This window comes from Lynx canadensis, chromosome B2, assembly GCF_007474595.2.
Source record: "Lynx canadensis isolate LIC74 chromosome B2, mLynCan4.pri.v2, whole genome shotgun sequence".
NCBI lineage: Eukaryota > Metazoa > Chordata > Mammalia > Carnivora > Felidae > Lynx > Lynx canadensis.
In genome coordinates this window covers 141,866,158-141,882,860 of record NC_044307.1, presented here as the reverse complement: position 1 = coordinate 141,882,860, position 16,703 = coordinate 141,866,158, and the positions used below count along the sequence as shown (strand labels likewise).

General features: G+C 39.7%; 1 protein-coding gene across 8 annotated transcripts in view; it reads right to left on the bottom strand.

Moving 5' to 3' along the window:
* The window catches only part of ARID1B (AT-rich interaction domain 1B), a 433,036-nt gene that overhangs the window by 288,787 nt on the left and 127,546 nt on the right, over positions 1-16,703 (bottom strand). For all 8 annotated transcript variants that reach the window (XM_030316661.2, XM_030316667.2, XM_030316662.2 and 5 more), the window contains exon 3: positions 9,595-9,744. In XM_030316661.2, coding sequence (XP_030172521.2) covers positions 9,595-9,744 — 150 coding nt within the window. The remainder of the gene's footprint in view (positions 1-9,594; positions 9,745-16,703) is intronic.

Below are 16,703 nucleotides of genomic sequence, written 5' to 3'. Positions count from 1 at the left end.
TAGCATTCTTACTGATTTGCACTGTGTATGTGTACTTCATTTTCAAGTTTAGGATACGTTGCCTCACTTGGCGGTAACTTCCCTTTTTATCAAACAGCTCTGTGAACATGTTACTAAAATGCTCTATACTTTCATTTTATATAATTGCTGTTGTGTGGTAATAAATCTCATGGATTTGAACCCTGCTCATGATTTCGAGTTGTCCATGCAATGTACCTGTAAGGCCTCATTTGCTCAGCAGAGTTCACGGACGGTTACTACACACACAGGTGCTGGCCTCTGACTGTTACACAAGTCTGCTCACATGGACATGTCTGTGTGTTTACTTAGGAAACACAGTAGTTTACTATGAACTACTCTCCACCCTTCCCATTACATTTGGGACATCAGACTGATGTCTGAGATTTTATTAAGAGGCACCTCATATTACATATGAATTTTATTTCAGAAAAAATAAGGAAGCATAGGAGTTATATGTGTTGACAAGATTTCAAGACAGTTGTCACAAGTTTAAGAAACTCCAGTGAAATGTAGTGGGTGGAGGGCAGGAATGTGAGGTTATCCTACAACATGACAAGATGTTCCACACTACTTTCAAAAGTCCGCCTTTCATCTAGATTAACAAAATCACACAAAAAGCTAATTATTTGTTGGAGCTTAAAACTGAACTCCATTTTGCATATAAAAACAAACTATTCTTAAAATAATTTTATTACAGGGCACTTGCGTGGCTCCGGTGGTTAAACATCTGACTTCAATTTCAGCTCAGGTCATGATCTCACAGTTCGTGGGTTCGAGCCCTGCGTTGGGCTCTGTGTTGACAACGCGGAGCCTACCTGGGATTCTCTGTGCCCCTCTCTCTGCCCCCCTGCCAACTTAGCATGCACACACACACGCTCTCTCTCTAAAATAAATAATCATTAAAAAATAATAATTTTATTACATACTGAAATTTCCAAGACTAAAACTACTCTATATATTAAGGGAAGATTATACTTTGTTTTGTTCAGATTTTGACCAAGAGTTGCTCGCCATCTTAAAAGATGAATCACCGCTGACAACCCTGCTGAAGATATTGGAGCTGCCAGGACGCCTGGTGGTCAGAATCGGACTCTTGATTTCAGCTTAGGTCATGATCTCAGGGTTGTGAGATCAAGCCCTTTGTCGGGCTCCACACTGAGAGTGGAGCCTGCTTAAGTTCTCTCTCTCTCCCTCTGCCCCTCCTCCACTTGTGCTCACTGACATGCTTGCTTTCTCTCAAAAAAAAAAAAAAAAAAAATTATATATATATTTAAAAAAAAGACATCAGAGCTGCTAATGCAACATTCTCGTAGCTGCCAAGTTCAGTGACCCCACAGACACATGTAAGTGCCTATGTGTAATCATGCCTAAGCATTTAATTAATATGATAGTTTATTCACATAGTTAGTACATCATTCTGCCTTGCTTCAAATTTTGTGTAGGTAACGTATTATCTACAAATTTTATGTAGCTAACATATTAACTATGAAATTTCCAAAGAATAAAGGAGACGTTAGAAAAATTTCATTACAAAATGGGAATGTACTCTCTGTATGTTATAAACTACTATATTACATGCTTATTATCATTTCAAACTGTGTTAAGGATATCCAAAAAAGAACTAGAAAAATGGAAGAGGACCAGTTCCAGCCATATGGCAGATTAGATATTCTAAATGTCTATTGATTTAAATATCTAAAATACTAAAAAAATGCCTTTTAAATGGATCACAGACTTGGCATGAATGCGATTAAAACCAAAAACAAACAGAAAGTAAACCAAGAACACAGAAAGTAAGAGCGGTACAGTAGAAGCTGGCTTGCTATAGATTTTAACTTTCCATTTCTGGACTATACAGGGAACAGAGAAAAGGAAAAGTCTACGGCCTGCCAAAAGGGCGTAAAATATGAGACCATACATCTCAAATAAATCAGGGACTAAGAGGGGCTATGCCCATTATTGGAGAATATGAAAACCCACTAAAGAGAACAGAAAAATACCTGTCTTGAACTTGATACTCAGAGGTAGGAGGAATTAAAAATGGCTCCACTGAGAATTAGCAACCACAGGCTAACCTTCATCAGGGTTTCTGGTCAAAATTAACACTTAATGGTGTGGTCTGCAAAAACCTCAAGAAGATAATTCTATGTAAAGTGGTCCCAAAGGCCATCACCACCTGAACCCACTGATCAATCTGAACACCACTACTGTGGGACGACAAAACATTGATGTTTATCCTGATGTAATACACTCACCGCATCACCTATGAGGTACTCAAACCACGTTAGTCAGTAATGATGGGTAACAAACTGCCTGAAACTTGGTGACCTAAAAAGCCACCGGCATGTTCTATGCTCACAAATTTTGTCAGTAAGGAATCTGACCCAGGTGTAAAGGCGAAGGCTGGTCTCGCTCATTGGACAAGCAGGGCTAGAACCACTCGGAGGCTTCCTTACTCACAGAGAGGGTCGTACACCCCTCATTTGAACAGAAACAATGCCCTACATTTTGGGGACATGATTTACCACAACCACACGCACAAAAAATCGTTGACCTTACAGGATTAGAGGGGCTAGGTGAACACATTAAGCCGCAGCAAGAGAAAACTCCAAGCCAACCCATTTCACAAGGCAGTTGACTCAGTTTTCTGAGGTGCCAAAGGCTCTAATGGGGATGGGGAAGAAGAAACCGTTCCAGATAAAAAGACTTAAGGACCAAATCAATGGATTACATGTCTTTCTGAATTCTGCTTGGGGAAAAAAAAAAACAAACCCAAAATACTATAAAGGCATTCTGACAACAACTGGGGATATCTGAACATGACTAGGCTAGTAAGTGCGAGGAATTACGGTGGCACATAGACCCCCACTGTATCATTCTGTTTATCAGCCCAGTAAGAATTTTTGTACAGTAAGACTCAAAATGTGGTTCCAGATGACTCGCATCCACAGGCAACTGGCAAAAACATACATCGTTCTTTCCTAGGGAACAGAATATAAACCCAGGGACTCGATAAAACTGTCTTCCAAAAAACAAAAAATGAAGGGAAATAAGAAAATTCTTAGAACCAAAAGAAAACAAAAATAATGCACATCAAAATTGGAGACATCCAGCCAAAGCAATACTTAAGAAGAAATTTTTTGGTCTTCTATTTTGCTTCATCAGACAAACATGTTTTGAATAAGCTAAGCATTCACTTGCTTGAAGAAATAACAGCAAAATAAACATCAGTAAAATGTAAAGCAGGACAGGGGCGCCTGGGTGACTCAGTCCATGGAGCGTTGGACTCTTGATTTCGGCTCCGGTCGTGATCTCCTATTTGTGGGATTGAACCCCATGTCAGGCTTTGCGCTGACAACAGGAAGCCTGCTTGGGATATTCATATCCCCTCTCTCTCTCTCTCTCTCTCTCTCTCTCTCTCTCTGCCTCTCCTATGCGTGCACATGCTCTCTCTTCACACACACAAGATAAGTAAACTTGAAAGAAAAGAATATAAAAAAAGGAAAATGTTATGGATTAAATGCCTTTAACTCTGAATGTCATAGAAATTAATGATGACTATTATATGAGCAACCTTCTTAATAAATTTGAAAAACTGGATGAAATAAATTCCTAATATGTAGGGATATACAAAGTGTTGTGTATATGTATATACACATATATAAATATAATCTATGTATATATAAAGGCAGAAAGCTGACTCAAGAAGAAATTGATTACGTGAATACACCTATATTCACAAAGGAAATAAGATCAAAAGTCAAAAGTCAGGAAAGGGACAAAAGCTAATAATCAAGAGGTATACATTCCTTTATGGTTTTACAGATAACTTCTACCATTCAAAAAACAGATAATTCCAAACTTTAACATAAACTCTTCCAGGAGATTTACAAAGGGACTAGTCTCCAATTCATTTTATAAAATTCCCTAATACAGACACCAAAACCTTACAAGGATAATTACAAGTCAATCTCATTCACGAACACTGTCAAGAAACCTAAAGAGAGATCCACAAACTGAGCTCAGTGATGTATAAAAAGATTAATACATCATGTAGCTGGGATGATTCCAGAAAGCATGTTTGGTTTAATACTTTAAAACAAAAAGACACACATAACATACCCCCAACGACGGATTACAGGAGAAAAACAAAGTGTTCATCTCAATAGTTATTAAAATAACACATAAGATAAATTTTGGCATTCATTCATGATAAAATCCCTTCACAAACTAGAAAAAGAAAGGTACTTCGCTACCTAGTAGTGGGCAGTCACTAAATTAAACAAGTAAACAAACATTATACTTAATGATAAATGCTGAAAGCCTTCTTTCAAAGTCTCAGAGAATACAAGAATGGATAGCCCTCTCCAACAATGCTTTGGGGAAGCTAGTCTGCAAAAAGATAAGACGAGGGAGAATGGGGTGATTTCTTCTAAAAAAAAAAAAAGCAGCTTTGTTTTAAAAATTAAGAAAACCTGACAGAACCTACATGTTGTTAGAATTAACAAGAATTTAAAGAGCTGCTAAACAAAAAAAAAAAATTTAACCTATAAATTGCACTAGATTTATATACACTGATAACAGTGAGAAAATGAATTTTGAAAAGGACACAATTTACAGTGGCAACAAAAATATAAAATATAGACAACTAATTCTAACAAAGAAGTACGACTGTTCTTTTGGAAAGAATGTTCGAAAGGAAATTCAAAACACCTAAAAACAATGAAGAACTGGAGTACATTAATAGAAGGACCAAAGAGGGGCACCTAGGTGGCTCAGTCTATTAAGTCTCCAACTCTTAATTTCAGCTCAGGTCATGATTGATCTCATGGTTCGTTAGTTCAAGCCTCACATCGGGCTCTGCACTGATGGCACAGAGCCTGCTTGGGATTCTCTCTCTCTCTCCCTTTCTCTCTGTCCGTCCCCATGTGTGCACTCTCTCACTCTCTTTCTCCAAAACTAAATAAACTTTTTTAAAAAGGGACCCATGAAAAAGAGCAAAAACCCCAGAATAACCCCAAACATTATACCTACGGGAATCCAAGCAAATAATAAAAGGGGCATCTCCAATCAATTGGGGAAAGGTAACTGTAATGGTTAATTCTATGGGTCAACTTGGAAAGTGCTTTTGGATGAAATTAACATTTAAATCAGTGACTTTGGGTAAGGTGGGTAGGCCATCAGTTGAAGCATGAATAGAGCAAAAAGACCAACCTCTCCAAGTAATTCCAGGAATTACTTGGAATTGCAGTCCAGCAGACTGCCTTCAGACTTCATCACCACCATCAGCTCTCCTGAATCTCCACCTGCTGGCTCACAATGCAGGTTCTGGACTTGCCAGCTTCCATAATTGTATAAGCCAATTCCTTACAACAAATCTCTTTATCCTAACCAAATAGGATATGTGAATATGCGCGCACGCGCGCGCGCGCACACACACACACACACACACACACACACACACACACATTCTGTTTCTCTGTAGAGCCCTAACACAATAGCTTACACAAGAGAAGGCACTTAAAGATCTGGCAAAAACAAAAAAAAACAAAACAAAACAAAAAAACAGTTAAGCTGGATTAGGGTAAGTGAAATGTGAAACTGAATCCATGAAAACACTCCCAAAATAACATGGGAGAGTTCCTTTGTAAACTCTGGAGTGTGGAAGGCTCAAAGTCACACTTAAAAAAAAAAAAAAAATCCAGAGATCTTAAAAGAGTGATAATTTTGACTACATACATACCTTTTAAAATTTGAAAAGCCCCTCTGCAAGATCAAACAAACAAATAAACCATAATTAATGTCAAAAGATGAATGACAAGGTGAGGGAGGGTGGTTGGTAACTCATATCACAGGCAAAGATCCAGTCTTCCTAATATATATAGGTTTTTATTAAATCAACTTTTAAAAGACCAACAATTGAACAGAAAAATTCAAGATAAAAAGGTGTGAATTCACAATAAAAAAAAAGACATGCAAATGCTTTTAAGTATATAAAACATTCAACAGAACTCAAAACAAGATAAATGCAAATTAAAATTACATTATCAGACTGGCAAAAATCCAGAAGCTTAGTAAAAACCATGCTACTGGCACGAGTGTAGGGAAACCGGTACTCTCACACACTGATACATTGGTACGACCCCTCAAAGGAACGATCTGGCAATATTTACCAAAACTGTAACTGCATACACCCATTGACACACTAGTCCCACTTCCGAAAATTTATCCTACAGATAGACTCGCACATTTACAAAATGATACATATACAAAGATTATCTTGGCAGCCTCGTTTGAAGTGCAAATAATTTAAACTAATCTAAATGACCATCAAAAAGGAACTGGTTAAATATATCGCGGTGTGTCCATAAAATGAAAGGAAGCTATGAAAAAGAATGAAGGGTTACTTTAACGTGCTCCTTTGGCAAGTTCGACAGAAACTACCCTTAAGTGGGTGGGAGAGGAGGACAACGAACAGAGAAGTGTGCATGTTACAGTATGCCACCATTTGTGGGAAAGTGGAGTAAAAATTTAAATATGGAATCTTGGCCCCTGGGTGGTTCAGTCAGTTAAGCATCTGACTCTGGGTTTTGGTCACGATCCTGTGGTTTGTGGATCGTGTCGGGCTCTGTGCTGACAGCATGGAGCCTGCCTGGGATTCTCTCTCCCTCCCTCCCTCTCTTTCTGTACCTCCTCTGCTTGCACACACACATGTCCTCTATCTCAAAACTAAACAAACATTTAATAATTTAATACTAAAATACAGTATCTTGCTCTTCTGTATAAACATACTCCAGAAAGATGCAAGATAGCCTACTCACGTGGTTATCTGGGTGAGGTGGGGCTAAACTACTCAGGAGGACTGTGCTGGGAAGCTTATCTGTATCCTTTCCTCATACTTTTTGAAATATACGAATGTATTGATTATTCAAAACATAACACGTTGACAAATGTTAAAGACACAGAGTGAGGTGTCTTCATGGAACCCGAAAATCACTTTTTGTATCAATCCTATTAACAAAAGACACAAAGTATTATTTGCTGACTGATTCCCTAATATAAAAATCAATAGACCACGTTACGCTGTTTGGAAACAAGAAAGTGTACAGAAAAGAATGTTTTGTCTGTTAGGAAATACTGGCTCACTACATTAAATACAGTTGAGCTTCCTGTGGTTTTTAAATGTATGTGAATTCAGAATTACACATTCTTAGTAAAATTCAGCTTGATTTTGAAAATATCCTGTTGGTCATTGTTACGTTGTTTTGGGAGGTGCTAACCATATCCAAAATGCTAACTCTAATTTCCTAGGCAAACTTCCCAAATCTATCTGAACGTCTAACTCCCTAAATACCGAAGTTCTTCCTGTCAAACAAGACCCTCTGATTCAGCCACATAAATGTCTCTGATCTCCACCTCTTTGTCCCATAATGAACTTACCGAAAGTTAAAAAACATTCTACAGGTGGGGAGTATGAAAACAAGAAAACCTTTCTCATAGAGTTCAAAAAATGTTTTGTCTCCCTCAGAACATACAGGAATGACAATAATTACATTAGAGAGCCATGGTTCTACATATAGTATTTCCTACCATATAATCTGCCACACTCAAATCAATAAAATAATGGTAGTAGCAAAGCATAAAATAGTCCTAAACCAAGCACATTAAAAGAGTATTCATTAAAATAAGATTTCACCTGAAGTATGCTTTAAATATTTAAATGTGAAGGCTATTAAATAACTAATTGCCACGTGATAGAAGACATCAGTGAATGCTTCATAAAGGAAGTAAATTTGAGCTTGGTCTCCAAGGAAATGCCAGGCGCTCAGAATCCTTAATCAGATTGGTTTTACAATCAGAGATTTATTTTAGCACACCAAAGTAAAATACTAACGTAATCTCTCTATTCAGTCCTTCTTAAATTTTGATGGCATGAGAAAACGTCCTGTGTCTACCAAGAAGTTCAATCAGGTGCTGAAAGCCCTTGAAAAAGCCTAGAACTTTCTATATCATAAACTCAGACACTAGTTTCTCTCACTTAAAAAAACGATATTGGAAGATTATTTAATTCTCCCACATCTTAATACAAGACTAGACCATATAACTGAAATATACATTCCTACCTCCATAAATTCCTTCATCTAGTATCAGAATTTTGAAAACATTTACAAAAAAACCCCACAAGATTCTACAGGATTTCAATCTCTGCTGTTTTAACATGTTTTGTTAAATAGAAGTCTTAAATAGAAGTCACAGGGGAAAAGATTCCAAAGAACCCAAGAAAATACTTAAGAAATCAGCTGAATTAAAATTAAGCTTCAAGGGCGCATGGGTGGCTCAGTCAATTAAGCATCTGACTCTTGACTTAGGCTTAGGTTATGATCTCAAGGTTCGTGAGTTCCAGTCCCTCGCTGGCTGACGCGGAGCCTGCTTGGGATTCTCTCTCGCCCTCTCTCTGCCCCTCCCCTGAGCACATGCAACACGTGCTCTCTCTCAAAATAAACAAAATAAACTTAAAAAAATAAAAATAACTTAAAATAAATTAAGCTTCACATATTTATTTTTTTAACTTTATTTTATTTTTAGAGAAAGAGAGAACATGAGAGCTCAAGAGGGGAAGGGGGAGAGACAGAGAATCCCACACAGGCTCCATGCTGTCAGCGCAGAGCCAAACTCGGGGGCCCAACATCACAAAAGCGTGAGATCATGACCTGAGCCGAAACCAAGAGTTGGCCGCTTAACGACTGAGCCACCCAGGCACCCCAAACTTCATATATTTTTTTTCACCCTGTTTAGCATCAACAATCTCTTCAACATGTGCAAGCACTTTGAAAACTGAATCATCAACGTCACTGCCTTCCTTCTCCACCCCATGAAAAGAGAAAGAAGGAAAATATGAAATGGAAAGTTACATTTTGACGCTTATCACTGGAAGTGCTATTAAACGTGTATCTGGATTCAGAGTAAGAGTCCTGAGCTCACAGGGCCCTTTCCTATCACTCCGTGTCAACCTCTAAAAAACAAGAGGAGACTGAATCACTTCACCACGTGCGTATGTACGATTTTTCTACCGATCACGGGAGCTGAAATACACAGCCCGATAACATAAAAGAGTATTTAATGAGGCTAATTTAAACTACACACTGCTCAATATCCTTAAAGTACATGATTCCCTCTAGTATTTTGAAGCGATTATCAGTTCATGAGGTAGCTTAAGAAGAGTAACGGTGTTTGACAGAGTAGCACTTACCATTAAAACAAAAACCCCCAAAAAGCTCAACATGGGAATACCACGTAGGTGCCAACTAGCAAGATGAAATGGTCGATAAAACCATTTTTTCCGAATAAGCGTATTCTTCCCACTCTACAATTTCGAACATCCATCCGTAAACAAACGAGCAGTTCAGATCTGATGTACTTCGGCATTTTCTCAATATTGTACCCCCCCCCCCCCACCACCACTGAAAACAGACTCTTCCAGGCGGGACGGGAAGACGCGTCAGAGCCCAGTCTGGCCTTGGGACACAGACCTGGAGGGCCGGGCCGGGGGCGGGGCCCAGCGGCTGCGCTCACCTGCTGGGGCTGGTACCGCTGCTGGGGCTGGGGCGGCAGATACTGCGCCTGCGGGGTGAGGTGCGGGGGCTGCGGCTGCTGGTTGTAGTAAGGCTGCTGGCCCTGCTGGCAGTAACCACTCACGCCTTGCTGTCCATACTGAGGCGGCATCTGTCGACAAGACGAGCAAAACACAAGCGAGAAAAGTCAAAATGTGCAATCCAGGGCGGTCAAATACGGTTTCGATTCAGCAACGTGCGGGGGACTCTCGGCTAAGCAATTGAATTCAGTATTTTTAATCTTCCCTCCATTACATAAATCGTGTCTTCTGGACACATATTATCAACGAAGTAAAAAGAAAATTTGTTTTAAAAAATAATATTTCAACAGATATCAAATATTGATAACCTCATAAAAATCCAGCGGGGGGGGGGGGGCATTTCCTAATACTGACATTAAAACACGTCGGCCTCTGCTGAGTTGGCAAGGTGTAGACTGTACACGTGAAACTAATCAAATGCTGTTATGTTAAGAAAAAAAACAATTAGCCCCTAAGAAAGTCAAAAGAGCATTATGTTAATCCATTCTCGTACCAAGCTCAAAATGAAAATGAACTCCAACAGTCCAAGCGCACTTACTACTATTTTGTAGGATGCTTGAGGCTTGGGTACCTGTATAGGGCATATTTTTGTTTCAACGAAGGTCAAAAAGCCCCAACTACATAGCAGCAGGTACTACACCAGTTACATCAGCAATTCTATTTACTGTTTTTGCTAAAAAGAAACTACATCACTTTACAATCAAATAAAACCCTTTTAAAAGACAGTACTATCCATGTAACACAATATAACCAACAACATGAGTTCTTGACGGAAGGATTCGTATCTAATAGTGAGATAGTATTTTCCTACTTGATGAAACACGTAATGGTGTAAAGCAGAGTGCACTACCCTGCAAACGCCAGACACAGGCAAAAATGTTCTAGATGAGTCTTCCCTCCCCCATCTCTAATTTGCACGAACCTAAACATCCTTATAATCTTTGCTCATGTAATACACCACGGATGATACTTTTAAATTTTTTTTCAAATGAAAACTCTGTTGCCTTATTTTTCCCCTCTAATTGGAAGAGAGAACAACAGAGGAAAAGGAAAACGGGACCAGGATAGCAAATAAAGCACTCCAGAGACGAGGATGACCAAGGCACTCTTAATAACAACATGGTCCACCTGAAAACCCCCAGAACTAGAAGCCCATGAGCCCACATACTCAAGGATTCAGCGATCTGTTCCAGACACAAACGCAATCACTATAAAATACCAAATGAGGAAAAAGAAGGAATGGTAAAGGGAAAAAAATATTCAACGCTTTGCCTCTAACACCAATTAGCACGGTAATTTGTTAAGACATACAATGAAGAAAAAGGAGAAAAATGCCAAAAACTAAAGTTCATTTTCTTTCTGACCTGATCTAGATTATCGTCAAGGCCTGTCGACAACAATCACGAACGTTTGGCCACAATGGCTCACAAATGCCTCATCACGCAGACCCTACGTTAGTAGAGCAGACAAGTTTGTGCTGAAAACCATTTAACTGCACAGTTGAATTCTTTGCTTTTATTTATTTTACAGCTTGATATCTCATAATGAATGTATGTCCCTGCCATAAGCCAAGCCAAAGAATTTCCATAAAATACAACTCCACATGCTAGAATATCGTATACTACCACAACACATATCCTTCCGTTCAGCACCCATATGTTGATTTGATATCTAATACTAGATTTCACACAAGCATCTTTGCAGTTTGATTTGAAGCAGTTAGGATAACACTTTTGCCAGTGTTAAAACTACTGTAAAGCTCAATCAACACAGCCGGCGACTCCCCTGGGAATTGCACTTTAATATGTTGACTTTCTGGTTTACAGAAACCCTTACACACAGTATGAATGTGCCGTTTGGGGAGCGGGGCTCTACTTTCTAAGAAGGACAACAACAGAGCGTGTCGTAGGCAGCGACTAACACTGGAGCAGCCATGCACATGTTAGACCCTCACGGTTTATTCGAGCTCTCCAAAGGCGGCGGGGGGCAAGTCAGGGTGCAGGGGAGCCCAGGTAGGCTGCTGGGACTACAAGCAAACGTTCAACGGAGCCACGGCCGCAGTCCGCAGAACACGGCCAACTTCGGAGGAGAAACCATCAAAAACTTCTGCTTGGGAAATTTTGCAGCGGTCTTCCATTAAACCTATTTGCTCTCCTTTTAGATACATGGGCCTAATTCACCTGGTACTGACCTAACAGGCAGCTCCCCCTCTCAGAGCCGGGGGTGAGGTGATTGATAACACGGGACAATCAGTCTGTCAGTGAGACCTGGGTCCTGGTGCCCATCGACTGAACCCCGTCCCCTGTCCTTCCATGGCAGCCACGTTGAAGCAGAGATCCCTGAACTCTGTTTAGCTGAAGAGTCTTTGGGTTAGAAACGTGTCAAGTCCAAATCCGAGTCCTACTGTGCCTCACTTGTGTGAACATGGTCAGTCACGTAACCGTATCTGTCTCACACCCCTATCTACAAGATAGGGCCTACTCTCTCTATTAACTCATGTTCCTATTATAACCAGCAATATAATAATCCTACCTGGAACTCTACACAGATGCCATTACTTCTTAAACTACAAGTTGCAGTGCTCTCTCTAAAATATTAAGTATTTCCTAAGTTTTTCTTTCAAAACTCAATTTCTAAATCTAACGCCTCAGTTGTCTGGAACTAAAGTCTACGTTCTTTAATCATCAACACTGCTCTTGCTTTAATCAATTCAGAGGCATGGCTTTCAAAGATCTATCATATACTTTTCTAAAATCTTAAGCCAAACAATCACCATCATAAAACATAAATCAGCAGGTTGAGCCAGGATACACTAAAGGCCCCAGAGCCTCCTGCCGAAAACCGTCTGCACAACCCCCACTGGGTAACTATGGTCTCGCTCTGCCGCCTGCCTTACGTGCCACCCAGGCACCCGGCCACCGCTCACCACTGACCTCCATCCTCAACGGAATCTGCTGAGGACTGAGGAGCCCGTGACACTGGTTAAAAACACGAAGGCCCAGGGGACTCGTCCATGAGGGGAGCGTGGGAGCCGTTACCGCCTCGAATCCTGTAAAATCCATTTTGGCCGCTGAGGGTCTTCTTGCGTACGTCTTGGTTCTCAAACACCTTCAGGAGAAGTGACATCCCCAGAATGTTGGGTGCAAGGGAAATGCAACCAAGACTTCACTGAGGACCGGGGACCAAGCGCCAGGAGCTGGGGTCACGAAGCACTTGTAGCTCAGATCCACCCTCCCCTGGCCAGCCTAACTACACAAGCACAGCCCCAACCGTCTTTCTCATGCCAGTTCCAACTCCATTTCACACGGCAGAGATGGTCTGACTGAGTCAGTAAACCCCTTAATTGGGTGTTGTGTTTACTGTTTGTCCTCATCACTAGACATTAAGCTCCCACATTCATGGAATGTCTCTGGGGAGAGGGCCTGCCAGTCAATAAATGTTTGCTGAATGAATGGATGTTGTTCAGTGGATTCCTGAATCAGGTTAGTATATAAAGAATTAAATTGGGGCGCCTGGGTGGCGCAGTCGGTTAAGCGTCCGAATTCAGCCAGGTCACGATCTCGCGGTCCGTGAGTTCGAGCCCCGCGTCGGGCTCTGGGCTGATGACTCAGAGCCTGGAGCCTGTTTCCGATTCTGTGTCTCCCTCTCTCTCTGCCCCTCCCCCGTTCATGCTCTGTCTCTCTCTGTCCCAAAAATAAATAAACGTTGAAAAAAAAAAAAATTAAAAAAAAAAAAAAAAGAATTAAATTAACGAAGGAACATCTTATAAAACTGAAATCACTTGTACCACCCAACTCTTTGAGACGCCTACATTCAGCTTCATCTAACAGGCAGACCAGTGAACTTCACGCTAACAGTGGCACAGTGCTTGGCTATTAACCGCTTACCCTCTAGGCCATTATATACTCAGCCAACGCTCTGGACCTTTATCACAGTTTGAATAAAAATATCACTAAGCTAAACCAAATGGAAATCTCCAGAAAATGCCTGAGAGCAGAGCTTTTCTGTTTTTTAAAAACAAGAATTTATTTCACTCATTTCTAAATAAAGAAGATCTTACGCGGAGCATGAGCACACATAATAACAAAAAATTTATTCCAATTTTCAAAGAGATATGAATGCTTTCCTATATTACTGAAGAGGAAAAAAGTATAGCTAAAAATGATCCATTTACTTTAAGTATTTATTTTAGGAAACCACTCTGATAAAAAATGGGAGTATCAACTTTCACATCTCTGTATCATGTTAGATGTACAGAAATTCTGGGCCCCGTTTTTCAGTATACCTTATCCTGAACCCTTTGCTCATATTTCAAAATTGAAGAAATAACCAAGGTTTATCTTCTCTCCAGTTTTCGTCCTAAAGAAGTTTTAGAAAACAGTTTCCTCACCAAGTTTAAAGGTGCACTGACCCCATAATCCAGCAATTCCCCTTATAAATATATGCACACGAAAACACTCACAGGTGTCCCAAGAAGGATACTCGATGCAATAGTATTTACAAAGCCAGAAAGAGGACACAATCGAACTCTGACAAGTAGATAAAAGGAAAGAAAACATATTTTGCTATAGCCATACAATGGAATTCTATACAATTACAAAAAAAAAAAAAATGATGTAGTAAGGCCCACAGATCAAAATGGCTCAAATCTAAACAATATAATGCTGAATTTTTTTAAAAAGCAACAAAAGAATGCAATATAATAGCATTTGTCTGAATTTTTAATACACACAAAAAATACTGTTTGGGGGTTTATATATATATATAGTTATTATATATTATATATAATATAATATATATATAGTTATAGTATATATATATATATATATATATATATATATATAGTTAAAGTATTCACTGAAAACCATGCATTGAAAAGGGAACAGATGACACTCTCTGGAGGGGGAGAGGGGAAGAGAAGGGATGGCGCTCAGTCCTGCATTTTTCCCTTTATAAAAAGACGGAGATATGGAGATGTGGCAAAATGTTAACACCCAACCATTTTGGTGTAGTTACACAACTGTCCGTTATATTTGTTTCCGTACTTTTCTGTATGCGTAAATTGTTTCATAATTTAAAATTCTGAAATAAAGAGCTCACCTCCCCCCATCCCACATCTCCCCTCCCCCAAAAAGGCAGAGGCATAGACGTCACCCCAGCATGCACACAAAGCAGGAGCCAGGCCCCATGAAGGGGCTGGAGAGGAAAATGCCTTGGTCAGCTGCTTTATTTAAAGAGGCCCAGCTAGATCTTTGCTCCAGAGACCCATCCCTGACTAAGTCAGGTCCCCTAATCTCTTGCCTTTCACAAGGGGCAAGATGAAGCCAAAGACTTCACGAGGGTCTCCTACCTTTCCTGAAGATTGATAAATCCCTGACAGGAAGGACTTTACGCCAGCGAAACCTAATGGCACCTACAAGGGGCACTAAATCTGGCAAGTTAATTCACAGAAATGAATCCTATAATCGAAAAAATTTGAGAAGTAAACATAAAAATATAAAACATAACGTACAAGTATATTAAAAGGTGTGTTAAGTATATTAAAAGAAGTTAGGAAACACATCCACCTTTAAATCTGGGATTTCTCAAATGTACCTGACTACAAGCATATTATCACACCCACTGGAATGTAAATCCCATAGAAAATGGGGTCTTGGCAGTTTAGTTCATCACTGCACTCACAAGGCCTGGCCCGCAGTAAGAGCTCAATGAGTATTTGTTGACTGAACCTCCTGGAATAGGTATATAAAACACATACTATGAATCACACACCACCGACATATAAATGTAAGAGCTTTCTGCCTTGGGCTACACAATCGTCCCGTCCAATGTTCTATCTCCACAACAGCTTACAAAAACATTGGGAACAGATATTATAATCCTCCTTGATTAGGAAGTTATGTTACTAAAATACACTTTGGTTTCTATTACAGATCTGTCACCTCTGGATTATCTGAATCTATTTACATTATCAGTTTTGTCCTTCCTTTTAGAGGGAAACAATTTAACATCAAAAGAAATACTTTACATCGTCCTAAATTTATCACAGACACGTTAATATAGGGAAATCATCTTATCTAGTCATCCATCATGGACACTTGGGTTGTTTCTATTTTGGGGTCATTACAAGCAATGCTGCCATGAAAAAGGACACACGAACATCTGTTCAAGTATTTACAGATAAACACCCAGTAGTGGAATTGCTGGATCACATGGTAGTTCTATGCTTAATTCTGTGAGGAACCGCCATACTGTTTTCACGGTGGCTGTACCATTTTATATTCCCACCAGCAGTGCACAAGTGTTCCAATTTCTCCACATCCTTGACAGCACTTGCTGCTTTCTGCTTGTTTGTTTGTTTTGTAATAGCCATCCTACTGGGTATGAAGTGGTATCATACTCCTTGTGTGTCTGACTTTCATTTCCCTAATGATCAGTGGCGTTGAGCACCTTCTACATGCTTACCGGCCATTTGTTTATCTTACTTGGAAAAATGTATTTATCTCCTTTGCCCATTTATTAATTGGATTGTTTTCTGTTGTTGAATTGTAGGAGTGCATTAAATATTTTGGATAGGATTTGCAAATATTCCATTGTATTAGTTGCCTTTGCATTGTCTTTTTTTAAGTTTATTTTGAAAGAGAGAAGGAGAAAGAAAGAGGGCACACACGCAAGTGGGAGAGGGGTAGAGAGAGAGGGAGAGAAAGAGAGAGAATCTCTGGTTCAGGCTCCACACTGCCAGAGCAGAGCTAGATGCAGGGCTCAAACTCACGAACTGTTGAGATCATGACCTGAGCCGAAGTCAGACCCTTTACTGACTGAGCCACCCAGGTGCCCCCATTCTCTTGATTAGTGTCCTTTGGTGCACAAAGTTTTTAATTTTGATGTAGTCCAATTTACCTATCTTTTCCTTTGTTGCCTGTGCATTGGCTTCACATTCAAGAAATTACTGCTATATCTAATGTCATGAAGCTTTCCCCTATGTTTTCTTCTAAGAACTTTATTTCTTAAATATATATATGTATATATT